The sequence below is a fragment of the Hyaena hyaena genome, unplaced genomic scaffold (assembly GCF_003009895.1).
Source record: "Hyaena hyaena isolate Hyena2069 unplaced genomic scaffold, ASM300989v1 scaffold_116, whole genome shotgun sequence".
Classification (NCBI taxonomy): Eukaryota; Metazoa; Chordata; class Mammalia; order Carnivora; family Hyaenidae; genus Hyaena; species Hyaena hyaena.
The window spans coordinates 73527-86158 of NW_024080748.1; the positions used below are offsets into that span (position 1 = coordinate 73527).

At 48.5% G+C, this 12632-nt stretch overlaps 1 protein-coding gene across 12 annotated transcripts in view; it reads right to left on the reverse strand.

The window, feature by feature from the left end:
- PLEKHA7 (pleckstrin homology domain containing A7) overlaps positions 1-12632 on the reverse strand; it is a 224223-nt gene that overhangs the window by 30310 nt on the left and 181281 nt on the right. For 10 of the 12 annotated variants that reach the window (XM_039236764.1, XM_039236775.1, XM_039236763.1 and 7 more), the window contains 4 exons: positions 10924-11446; positions 10352-10438; positions 7415-7468; positions 671-751 (listed from right to left, as the gene is read on the reverse strand). In XM_039236764.1, the coding sequence (XP_039092695.1) occupies positions 671-751; positions 7415-7468; positions 10352-10438; positions 10924-11446 (745 nt within the window). The remainder of the gene's footprint in view (positions 1-670; positions 752-7414; positions 7469-10351; positions 10439-10923; positions 11447-12632) is intronic. The other 2 variants (XM_039236770.1, XM_039236767.1) reach the window with 1 other exon arrangement.

Below are 12632 nucleotides of genomic sequence, written 5' to 3' on the forward strand. Positions count from 1 at the left end.
CATTTTACTTCCCTTCTACCACATCCCAACACACCTGGTCTCAGGGCTCAGGATGACTGGACATAGCACCTGCTTCACAACCTGCAGCCTCCCTTAGAATGCTACCAAAGCTGGCCATATTTCAGGCACTCCTGCATCAGTCAATGGGGAGACCTGGGGGAGGGGGCAGCCTGTTTTGTTCTAGTCCAGCTCTACACTGTTTTCAAATATCAACACCCTGCCCTGAAGAGGAGCCACCCTAATCACAAGTCATGGTGGAATCTCAGGATATGCTAGCTCCTCCAAGGTGACCAGGAACTGCTACTCCTTCCCAAGGAACTCATGCTTGACTCCACAGACCACACTGGCCTCTGTCTAGGTCAGTCCTCACCATGGAGGCAGAGAGAGAATGGGAACACAACACAAGCTGGTGGCAAGCCAGGCAAGCCCCTCCCACCCCCGCTGCAGCACAAAAGATGGATTCACAAAACACCGCATGTGAGAGGATCAGCCTGGTGCACCAGCCAAAATACCGAAGGGAGCTTCAATACGAGAAAAAAATAAACCGAAATGACTTGCAGGAAGCCTGGGGGCGGTCAGGAGAGCCCCTGGTTAAGCAAGTGATGAAGTCGGCACTGAGCCAAAAGCAATGGAATGGCCCCGCTTGGAGACACAGATCAGATCATCTTACGCTTCTCCTGGGCCGACAGCCCCGTGCTGACTTCTTCAGCACTTTGTAAAGCACGTTGATCAAAGGTTCATTATTTTTTATCTGTTTCAAACAAAAAGGCAAATATAACAAAACGTAACAGGTGAGACATCAAAGGACACTTGAAAGAGACAGAATTTGGGGAACTGGTAAGGGGAAACTTTAAGGAGGACGTGCATTGTGCAGTTCAAATGACCGAGTCTCAGTCTGGCTGTGCTGCTTCCCAGCTGCTGAGCCTTTCCAGACTTTATCCCTCAGCTATAAAATGGGAGACAATAAGCTCTGCCTGAAGGGTCTTAGTGCAGGATAGTCTCATTGAGAGAGCCAATGTCAGTGCCCATTTCCTTCCTGTTTCTCCTGCAGAAGGCAAAATCCTTCTTGTCTTCAGCATGCTTCAGAATCACCTGGAAGGGGGCTTGTTAATACAGTGGACCCGTAAGTCATCTAAGTGGCTTAGTTGGTTAAGCATCCGACTTCGGCTCAGGTCATGATCTCATGGTTCATGGGTTCAAGCCCTGCATCAGGCTCTGTGCTGACAGCTCAGAGCCTGGAGCCTGTTTTGGATTCTGTGTACTCTCTCTCTGCCCCTTCCTGGATCATTCTCTCTCTCTCTCAAAAATAAACATTTAAAAAAAATTTTTTTAAATACAGAAGACCCTTGAAATACATGGGATTAAACCATGAGGGCCCATTTATACATGCATTTTTTCCAATAAAAACAGTATAGTCCTATAAATTTTTTTTCTATGATTCTCTTAACATTTTCTTTTCTCTTACTTGATTATAAGAATACAGTATGTAATACATATAACATACAAAATATGTGTTAATCAATTTTTTATATTATCAGTAAAGCAGACTATTAATAGTTAAGTTTTGCGGAGTCAAGATATACCAGGATTTGCAATTGCACACAGATTGGGCACCCCTAACTCCCACACTGCTCAAGAGACAACTGTATACAGATTTGCTGGGCCCTGCACTCAGAGGTTCTCACTGAGCAGGTCTGGGGTGAGACCCAAGATTTTGCATTTCTAACACATTCCCAGGCGTTGCTAATGCTGTTGGTCTGGGATCACACATTGAGAACCACTGCTTTGAAATAATGTTTCTCAACCCCGGCCATACATTAGAAACACCTAGAGAGTTTATTTGTTTTTAAAGAATGATACCTGAGTATTACTGATTAGATCAGAATCTCTAAGGGGTAGGATCAAAGCATTGATATTGATTTAAAACTCCCCTGGTTATTCTAGTTCATGGCCAGGGTTAATAATCTCTGCTCCAGAACAACAGACCTCAAACTTCTTTGTGTACAAGAATCATGCAAGAGCTTGGTTTTAAAAATGCAGAATTCTCGGGGCGCCTGGGTGGCTTAGTCGGTTAAGCGTCCGACTTTCGCTTAGGTCATGATCTTGCGGTTCGTGGGTTCGAGCCCCGTGTCGGGCTCTGTGCTGACTACCAGCTCAGAGCCTGGAGCCTGTTTCAGTCTGTGACTCCCTCTCTCTCTCTGATCCTCCCCTGCTCACACTGTCTCTCTCTCTCTCCTAGAAATAAATAAAACATTAAAAAAAAAAATGCAGAATTCTGGGCACCATTTCCAGAGGTTTTAACTCAACAGAACCCCCAAGATCTATACTTAAAAAAAAATCCAGCTCCCAGGTGATCCTGAAGTAGGTGGTATCCCAGACCACAACTTAAGAAACTTTGCTCTAGAACTTTTGCTCTAGAAGCTAACTTTGGAAACAGACCCTGAACAGAGAAGCCCTAATCTCAGGCTCATTAAGGAAGAGTCTGGAGGCCAACCACCCGGAGCCACTGATGACACATCCCTCAATCGGGGACAACAGTCTCTGTGGGGTTGACTGCAACCCACTCTACCTACAAAGGCACCACCTGACCAGCAGCAGATACCCTCCCTTCCACCCCCTCTTCCCAGATGTGCCTCACAGCTGCATAAAAGCAATCTAATCTGTCAACAACAGTGACCACCACACCTGCTTCTTCAGACCTAGCTGAAGTATAGGGTTCTGAAGGACAGAATTATGATGCTAGAAATAAAATTCAGTGAATACAACTTTAGAGTAGGCGAAGTACCTAGTACCCAGAAGAAAGAAGGCAGGTGTAAAATTAGACACTGGGTTTAAATTCCACACATATTACTGAGGAAGTGATTTCTCTTGATATTTGGGTTCTTGGTTAGTAAGGTGGGTGGGGATAATAATTCCTATTGCTCAAGGCTGCTTAGAGGATTAGGCTAGATAATGAATAACATGTGCCCAAACACTGCCAGGCAGGAACAGATGCTTAATCAAGGTGGAGTCCTTTCCACCCTGGCACTACCAAGTAAAATGCCAGAGGAGTAAACATCTTCCAAAAAGAGCATTAATATAGACCGTCTTCTAAAAGACTAGAGTACGCCTTTGTTTGATCACTTGGTACCACAGCAGAAATGCTCACTTTATGGACAAAAAGCTCCACAACATGTGGGGAAGCAAATACTGATTTTGAAAACTGAGCATCAGCCGACTGGTGATGGCAGGAGCTTTGGATCCTTAAGTCTCTGGCCTTTGGAACAGGGCCATGGGGGAGCATAGGCCAACTATGTGGGGATAGGGAGGCTCTTTTTCCTCAGAGAGCCTCACCTCCTTCCTCTCCCTGCAAGGACCTCTCACAAGCAGCTGGTCACAGTGGGGTTGTGCTCATTGCTATCCCTACACCCAGGCTGGGCTACAGGGCCCATTCAACTCTGTCCACAGAGGCCCTCGTCTCAGAGACCCCAGCTGAGCTCAGCATCACCTCATTTTGTCTAGTATGTCTCAGTCTCAAGAGCCAATGGGCCTTAGCATTTTCCTGATACAACCATGCATCCCTCTTGCCTCGCAGTGTTCATCTAGCTTCACTTGTACCCTAGAGATGGAGGGGTAGTGTTTCACCACAACCTGAGCAGGCCCGTTTAGAAACCCCTCTCCTTATAGCTCCTATCCATTTCTCTCTCTTTTTTTAAACTGAAGTATAGTTAATTTGTCTTAATTTTCCCTTACAGCCACAGAAGACACATGGTAACTTTTCAGAGCTTTGTAGACTGTCCCTATGTCTCCTGAATTACCCAGAACTCTTTCCACGACTCTGTACTTCAGCTGTGCTAACTGCTGCTGTTTCTTGGTTCTTCCCAGCAAGCTTTCCCCTTAGGGAACCCCTCCCTCACTCCACAGGGAGTCTAGGTTTGCAACTGGCCACCCACAGGGATACTAAGCTGGAAAAAAGTGAACTTGGGTTTGCAGGTGGTCACCTGCCCTGGTCATATGGAAGCATCCCACATACCAGGGAAAGCAGAACAGTGATGATGGGGCCTGAGCCCCTTGGCTAAAAGAACCAGTATATTCCTTTTTTGGCTTATTTGCAGGTTGATTTGGGTTTCAAACACCTGCAAACAAAAGCATCCTGCCTAATACTCTCCTCAGCCATGGTTCTATAGGCTCTCAACACCTCTGCCTTGCTTCCAGCCCTTTCCTCATCTGAATCCCGAAATGAGGTGCCCACCTTGGAACCCTATACCCCAGCTGAGTTTGAGCAGAGCAGAGCAGGCCCACTGCTTCTCTGATATGAGCACCCTCTACCTTGGAGAGAGGCCAAGGTAGTACGAACCTTTCTGGGAGCTCTGGCAGATAGACAACTCACACACAGCACAAACCCCAGCACCTCCCTGCTGCTAGTGCAGCTCATTTGGGGGAAAAGTTCTCTGAGAAGAGCTCAGCAACTGGAATAACTATAAGACTGGAGAACTCTGGTATCAACACAGCTGTTTTCTATGACATGACAACTTCCAGAAGGACTAATGTTCTAGGCATAGATAGCCCCTAGCTAGTGAAACACCCCAAGGATGCATCTTGCCTCTATTGCATCAAATGAATTTCCTGGGATAATGACCCTAGTTCAGCTTCATCAGAAACTGAATGCCTTTGGGCCCACAGTGGTAGAAGCAGCATTTTAAGAGAGGCTAGGAGGGGCGCCTGGGTGGCTTAGTCGGTTGGGTGTCCGACTTTCGCTTAGGTCATGATCTCGCGGTTCATGGGTTCGAGCCCCGTGTCGGGCTCTGTGCTGACTGCTGGCTCAGAGCCTGGAGCCTGTTTCAGTCTGTGACCCCCTCTCTCTCTGACCCTCCCCTGCTCATGCTGTCTCTCTCTCTCTCTCTCTCCTAGAAATAAATAAAACATTTAAAAAAAAAATAAGAGAGGCTAGGAGGCAAAGTGATTAAGAGCACAAGTTTCAGATTCAGAGCTATACCTAAATACTAACTCCTCAGTAACTACTTATGTGGCCGTGGGAAAGTCATTTTCTTCTCTGAGCCTCAGTCAGTGAAAAAAAGATAAGAACTACCTTCCTTCCAGAGCTACCGTAGGAATTACATAAGTTAACAAAAGCAAAACACAGTGACTGTCATACATCGTACCCTCTATTGTTATTAAGCTTCTGTTTGGAGTCAGGACATCCAAGAACTCCTGGCTCTGCTCTGATACTCTGTACCTCAGCTTCTCTCTTTAAATTCCTTTTAACTCCAATTCTATGATCTTGAAATAAAACAGACCTGAACTCAATCTTCCTTCCAGGACCAAATGTGAGTTTCTGCTATCCTGTACAAACAGGAATCAGGACACACATATTTCCTATTACTTCGGCTCAGGCACTTTAAGCTCTCTCTTGCACTGTGCACCAAGCACTCTGAGGAAGGCATCAGGGTCAACCCATGCAGGGTACATCATAAATACTCCATAGATATTTCTGGCTGACTAGTTGGCCCCCAGGAAGGGGTAGAAGAACCAAGCAGATGGCATGGTGACTGGCTCTCTGGAAGACCGGGGAATGGAGACTAGGTGGTACACAGGGCAGGTGAAGGTGGGTGGATCTCTCTCCAGGTCAGGTGGGGGTGGTAGGCATGGTAGAAGGACCGTGCCCAGGATCCGAGCACAGCAGGATAGGCTGGGCTGCACATTTAGCATCCTGAAACACTGCAACCATACTTAAAATACTCATGCTCTGTGTGATCTGACTGACACATATGCTAGAAAATATCCTGATTTTGAGAGAACCCTCTTGGTTTTGCTCATGTCAGAAAGCGAAGTCTGACTCTTGTTTACTGCACCTTCCTTCCTAATGCATCAGTAACATGGACAGTCTGCCTCCTCCAGCCCCAGCCATACCACCCCACCCTGGCTCTCTTTGACTCCCACTGTTCCCTTCCTTTTAATTTTAACCAACTCAAACCTTCTGGCTCTTCAAGTTGCCACATACATGCCACCTCCTCCGGAAGCCTGCCCAGAATCGCAGCCCACAGTGATCTTGACGATCTCAACTCTGAGCACTAGGCCAGACAGATCTTTGTAAGTTCACTGTAAACAAGTCTGTGTTATTTTGGGAGATTTTCCTTTTCTAACCCAGATCATTTGGGAGTTTCCCAGGGCCAGAGAGTCTCAATTTTTCTCTTGCATCTCCCTTAGGCTTCTCCAGAGCTGTGTAACCACAGATACAAAAGTTAACTAGTTGATTCCTGACCAAAGGCTCTGATCTTGTCTCAGTGTAGGGAGGTCCCCCATCTGCTGCCATGGGGCATAACGTTCCTTGCTTCTCCAAGGCTGATGACAATCCCCATGTTAAAAATATCTCAAGCCAGGTCCACAGAGGTGCTGGGGGGTGGAGGGAGGGAAGGCCTGTGGCGGTCGCCTGGGTGTCCTCCACCAGGCCCTCCCACTCTCTCACACCCACAGTTAATTAAAGGTCACATTCCTTCAGTCTATTTCATGGTTTAGGCATAAGAAGTGCTTTTCACAGTGGGAGCTTTCAGAGAGCTGTGGGAACGACACAATAGCAGCTCTCTTTCACACAGAATGCCTCTCACACTTGTATACCAGTTTTCTCGGCTCTCTGTGCTATGAAGGCTGATTTAGAGACCGAACCTTCATCACCTACAGGGAGGGACCCAGTGTTCAACTCCTGAATGTGGATGGGAGACTATCCATATGGAGACCATGGTGGGCCTCAGAGCTTCACAACTCCGGGATGAACCTACTCCTTCAGCAACAAAACCAAAAAAACAAATCCACCAAACTACTCGCAGCTGATAACACACATCAGTGGCACCCAATGAACCAAACTCAACTCCACCCACACTGGAGGCTCTAAGGAAGCAACCAGTTATTATCTAAAAGGACTTTTGGGTCCCTACCAAGGATAGGAAGAGATCAAGATCTTATGCCCTCATCCCATAAGTCAGAAATCTTTCTGCAGAAGTATCAAGGAACTGCACCCAGGGTTTGATGCAATAAGAAATAAAACTCGGGGCGCCTGGGTGGCTTAGTGGGTTAAGTGTCCGACTTTTGCTCAGGTCATGATCTCGCGGTTCGTGGGTTCGAGCCCTGCATCGGGCTCTGTGCTGACTGCCAGCTCAGAGCCTGGAGCCTGTTTCAGATTCTGTGTCTCCCTCTCTCTCTGACCCTCCCCTGCTCACGTTCTCTCTCTCTCTCTCTCTCCTAGAAATAAATAAAAATATTAAAAAAAAAAAAAAAAAGAAATACAACTCTTCTCATTCAGATGAGAGACGTCTTCATTTGGGACCCAGATTTGATAAGACCCGCACAGCCTTTGCCTTTGGGCTTGGCTCCAATGAGGCTGACATGTTCAGAAAGGCGTGTGTCCAAGGGAGGCAAGACCCCCGGCGTCGTCACTCACCTTTAGGTCCAGGTACTCCAGGTCTTTCTTCAGCTGGAGGTAGGTATCATCAGCCTTCAAAAGAAGTACATGGAGAAAAAGCCAGTTATGAATACCGAGGGTTTCTAAACCTTGGGGCTTCATGTGTGAACCATTTACACTGAACAGCCTCGGGGTCAAGAACTACAGCAGGCCAACACATCTGGGGCCACAAAGGAAGCGCAAATGTCTCAGTGTAGCTGAAAGCCCTCTTTCAGCACTGTGGAACTTGCAGGTCACTGTGGGGAAAGCCAGCTAGTCTACCAGTTGTCTGGGGGACAGTTCAGTGGGGAAGAGGAAGATAGCACACATACCACCACAGCACATATACACTAAGACAGTAGTGCAGCTGAGGCCAGTGGTGAGCTCGAGACAAAACTATAGTCTAGGTAGAAGACAGCATGCAACACCTGAATTAGGGTCCCATGAATCACCAATGCTCCAATCCTTGTCATCAAAAATTACCCTCTTATTAGTGCAGCCTAATGCCTGGAAAGAGTAGGGAGAGGATGTGGGGATGCAGGTAGGTCCTGACATGACGTTGGGTTCCAAGATGATAAGTACCAGCAGCTGCTGGAAGTTTCAGCCCCCCTTTGCTCAGCATGGGGTCATGTCAGGAGCTAGTTGAGGAAGTTCCAGGGTCAGACCTGTCTGCATTGTCTCTGACAATCTGTTGGGTTCTTTAGTGGAATTACCAGGAACAGTGAGAATAAGACTGATTTTCTAGAACTTGTGTTTCCCATGTAACAGATCACAGAAGCTAACTGTTAGGCAGAGGGCTGTAAAAGCTTAAAAAAAAGTCCTTTCTCAGCAGGGTAAGAGGCCTCCCTGCAAACCAAGGCAAGCCAAGGCAGGGGGAGAGGGCCCTGGTTACATCTCTGATGTAATACAAGTAAGCAATGTGAGATGTTCAGGTTGTGCTTTTAAGCATGAGAAGACCTGAAGGGCCATTGTCATAAGTGACTTCCAAGATGCTATTTCTGTCCCTAAACTGTCCCCTTACCCATCCCTACTTCCCCATTCAGCCCAGTCCCTATGCACTTTCGACAGCAATATGGAGGGCTGAATATTATTTAAAATGACCCACATTCAGAACTTAGGGGTTTTGCATGTGTTCCCTTACATTCGTTTTTCCAAGTACATGTCCTGAGTCCCTCAGGTCTCACTAAAACAGGAGAGTTAAGGAAGCTAACAATCCTGTCACTTCCCTCATCTGTCCTCTGCCCATTATTCTGCAGCCCAGAGGAACCAGACTCATGTGAACGTCTTCTTTAAGTTGCTCAGGATGCCTGGGAGAGTAATTCTCTGGTCCCTCCTTTGGAAGCTTGCCTGCAAACCTCCATGTTCTCTGAAGTTTATAACACTATGCCAGAAAGGACCTGAATTTTGGCTCCAGCCTGTAGGCCTCTGGCTGAGGGACCCCAGGCAGGTCATTTTCCCTTCTAGATCCAGTGCCTGGTGTGTGGTAGTAACTCCTGTCCTGCCTAACGTCTCCCAGCTTATGGCGAGGTTCACTAGGATAAGAGATGTGAAGATGCTTTGTCAATTGGCAGGACACTGTCTGGGTGAGACACTTGCCTTTTTCCCTCCAGGCGACACCAATGAAGCACACCTTTCAGCATCCCCAGGAGTGCCCAAGGTGGCAACAAGAATGACAGCCAGCACAGCTCTTTGGACAGGACCAGCACACCAGCCTGGCATTAACTACTCAGAGCCAGAGAAGCCACAGAGGTTCAGGTCCCTCATACCACATGCAGTCTCCTCCCCAGCACCAGAGGTGCGGGTCCCACCACCACTGCACAGTGTCTGCCAGTAGCATCCAGAAGCAAACAGGCAGGGAACAAGGGAAAGAGCCAGACAGCAAATACAGACTAGAGTGTGGGCACGAGAAAACACGAGCCAGCATGTCACTCCCTTGCCCCCAGGGTGGCCCCGGCCCTGCGAGAGCCCACCAGTGCTGACCTGGCAGGTGGGAAAGGTCAGCTGGTGCTGCAGTAACTGGCCGACGGCGAGATTTCGCACACTGGCCAGCCTGGCCTGGTGCCGCCGTAACCGGGTGAGAAGCAGTGAGAGCTCCTCCAGCTGCTGGTGTGTAGACACATCACAAGGAAATTAGCCACCGCAGGAGCACGACGCTATAATTACTCTTCACCCCGGTGCCGGGACAGCAATGATGTGACACCATTAAGTAATTATTGCATTAATTCTGTCATCAGGACAAATAAAGGCACTGGCAGAAAAGAGGCTGCAGGAAGCACTTTTTTTTTATTTTGTTTTTTTCTTTTCAGGAAACAGCAACCAACAGCGCAACCTCACCCAGACTCAAGCTTTGAAGACAAAGTTAACTAAGCAAAGACCAGGATGAGAGGAAAGGAGCAAATGGCATAAAGTCAGGTGGCTGGAAAATGCTACAGGCAAAAAAAAAATGCTATCTGAAAGAGAAGAAAAGCCTACAACCTCCTCCATTTCCCCCACGCTCTTCCTCTGATCTGGGCAGGACCCATGCCAACTGGATAACATGCGGCCAGTCATTCAACTTCTCTGAGCCTCAGTTTCCTCATCTTTAATATTTATTTTTGAGAGAGAGGACAGAGTGCACACACAGGGGAGGGGCAGAGAAAAGGGGACAGAGGATCTGAAGCAGGCTCTGCGCTGAGAGCAGAGAGCCCGATGTGGAGCTTGAACCCAAGAACTATGAGGTCATGGCCCGAGCCAAAGTTGGATAATTAACCGACTGAGCCACCCACAGGTGCCCCTCAGTTTCCTCATTTCTAAAGTGGGGGTTGACAGGTGCCCCCTGCACGACTGCAGACTGCATTTGACTGGCATGGGGTAGGAGTGGGGAGAGCAAACCTGACAAGATGGCACTTTGCAGACTGTATCACGTTCATGAGGAGGGGGATGGGAAGAACGGCTTACCGATTTTCCATGTAAACTGGGAGCGCTGACAGTATGGGTCATGTAGCCCATGGAGGGCATGGAGCGTCGGTCCACATGAGAAGAGTTCTATGGTGGAGAGACAGGCAGTCACCCTGTGGTCCAGAACCTCTGCCCCTCTCCACCAGAAGAGGCTGCCACACAGCATTACCCCTCTACATCTGTAAAATGGGGCTCCATATCTTTCTCACCGAGATATAACAGTGTAAACTGGGAAAGCCCCTTGGAGAGATAAAGCTGAAGTTGGGTCATTATACATTATTGAACCAACTGAACACAGGTATCTTTCTTGCCTTCCAAGCTGCAAAGAAGCAGACTTCTAGTTTATGATCCTTCATCTCTTATTCTCATCTGTGAAATGGGTAGGATAACAGCATCTACATCATAGGTTTCTTGTAAGCATTAAAGTAAAGCCTTTAGTACTGCACCTGGCCCTAAAAGTACTACATGGGTGTCACCTATCATTAATCGAAATTGCTCAAGTTTGTGTTCAAACCATGTCCTGGTGCCCTAATGCTGAACCCCAGCTGCAGGGCAGCCTTCCAGAGCCTCACCTTGGTGGTGTGGCCCCGTGCCTTCCTGGGAGAACCCCCCAGGGAGATGTCCACACTCCTCCGCTGGTCTGGCGGCTTCACGGTGACCCTCTCTGCTGGCGTGTGTGGACGCCGGGGCGGGAAGACCCTCGGGGGGCCCGGAGGAGGGATGTCCGAAGGGGACGGAGGCACAGAGATGGAGCGGGGCACCTCCAGCATGCTCCTGCTCCGGCCCTGGTCGGTGAACTCTGGCGAGCCAGAGCAGATAGGGGCCGTAGGGCTGCCGTGCCGGAACTGCTGGCGCTGCTGCCACTCATAGAGCTGCCACACGGTGCCGTCCCGGTGTGCCCTGCGCTCCTCGCTTGACATCTTCAGGTGGCTGGCTCGATCCTGCGCGTACTTGTAGTCACTCGGCAGGTTGCGGGGAGGGGGTGAGGAGCCCCCTGAGGGATGTCGGGTGCTCTTAGGAAGGGTCTGGTAGTTTTCCGGGAAGGACAGGGACTGGCTAGGACCCTGGCGAGGAAGGGTCTGGTCTGGGGGCAGGCTGAGGAGAAAGGAAAAAGGAAAAAAAATGGGTACGATGACCATCATGTGATCTGCCAGGTATTTGGAAACACAGTTAAGTAAATCCACAATGCCAGGCACATAAGGGAGCCCAGTAAGAACCCCAAAGAACAATCAAAGTGAACACCCAGGACCTCAGTCACTCCCCTCCCTTTGCAGAGGATGCCAAAACCATTGTTCTTCAACAGCCTTGGAGTATCAAACCCTCTACCAAGCCATCTGGCTGTCCCACACTCATCACTTCAAGTGCAAGATGATGGAGCCTGCCTCCTCCTCTCCCACTTGCTGTTCATCAGCTCTTCCAAACAGGTGTCCCTATTTCTAGGAAATGCCTCCTAATTCTCTGGGTCATCAAGACTTACCCACTGCTGGTACCATCACACCAAGTTCTGCAGGTTATTAAAGGAAGTGGCTGGTATCAGTTCTTCTCTTTTCCTACTACTCTAGTCCAGATACTGATTAATCATCTCCCCCTAGACAACTCAGACCTTCGTAACCAGTGTCCACACTGTACACAGTCAACTGCTTGGGTCCAATCACTCTCTCCCTCCAAAAACATCAACGGCTCCCTACTGCTTACAAAATAAAATCTAAACACTTTAGTACTCACTGCTCTCTGACACCTGATCCCAACCCATCTTGCAGTCCTGCCGTTTTCTCACTGCTTCTCCAACTAGGGCCAGGACTGTGCTGGGGAAAGTCAGGCACCTAGAGCCCAATAGCTAAAGAGGTACTTCCTCTCAGATATATCCTTGCACTTGCAGGAACCTGGGAATAAGAGCCACACTCTAATCCCATCTGGCCTCCTACACACCTGTGCAGTTTATCAAAGTGGAAAAAGCAGAGATAGCTTGGCCTGGGTTTGGATGCTGGCTCTACCATCCACTGGCTAGGTGTCCCTAGGCAGCTTACCAGATTGCTCTGAGCTTCAGCTTCCTCACCTGTAACATGAGGACAGAATTATCTCCCTAAAAGGTTGTTCTGAAGAGTAAATGAGACAAGTAAGAAAATGCAGGCACCAACCCTGATGCACAGAGGCTACTTCTCCATGGGTCCTCCCTTCCCACTTTTCCTTATTCTCATAATATTGTTCTTTCCTCCACCTACCTGCATGGGTTCTCCTTGCCCTATTCATCCAAATCTCACTCATTTTCCACAACACTGTC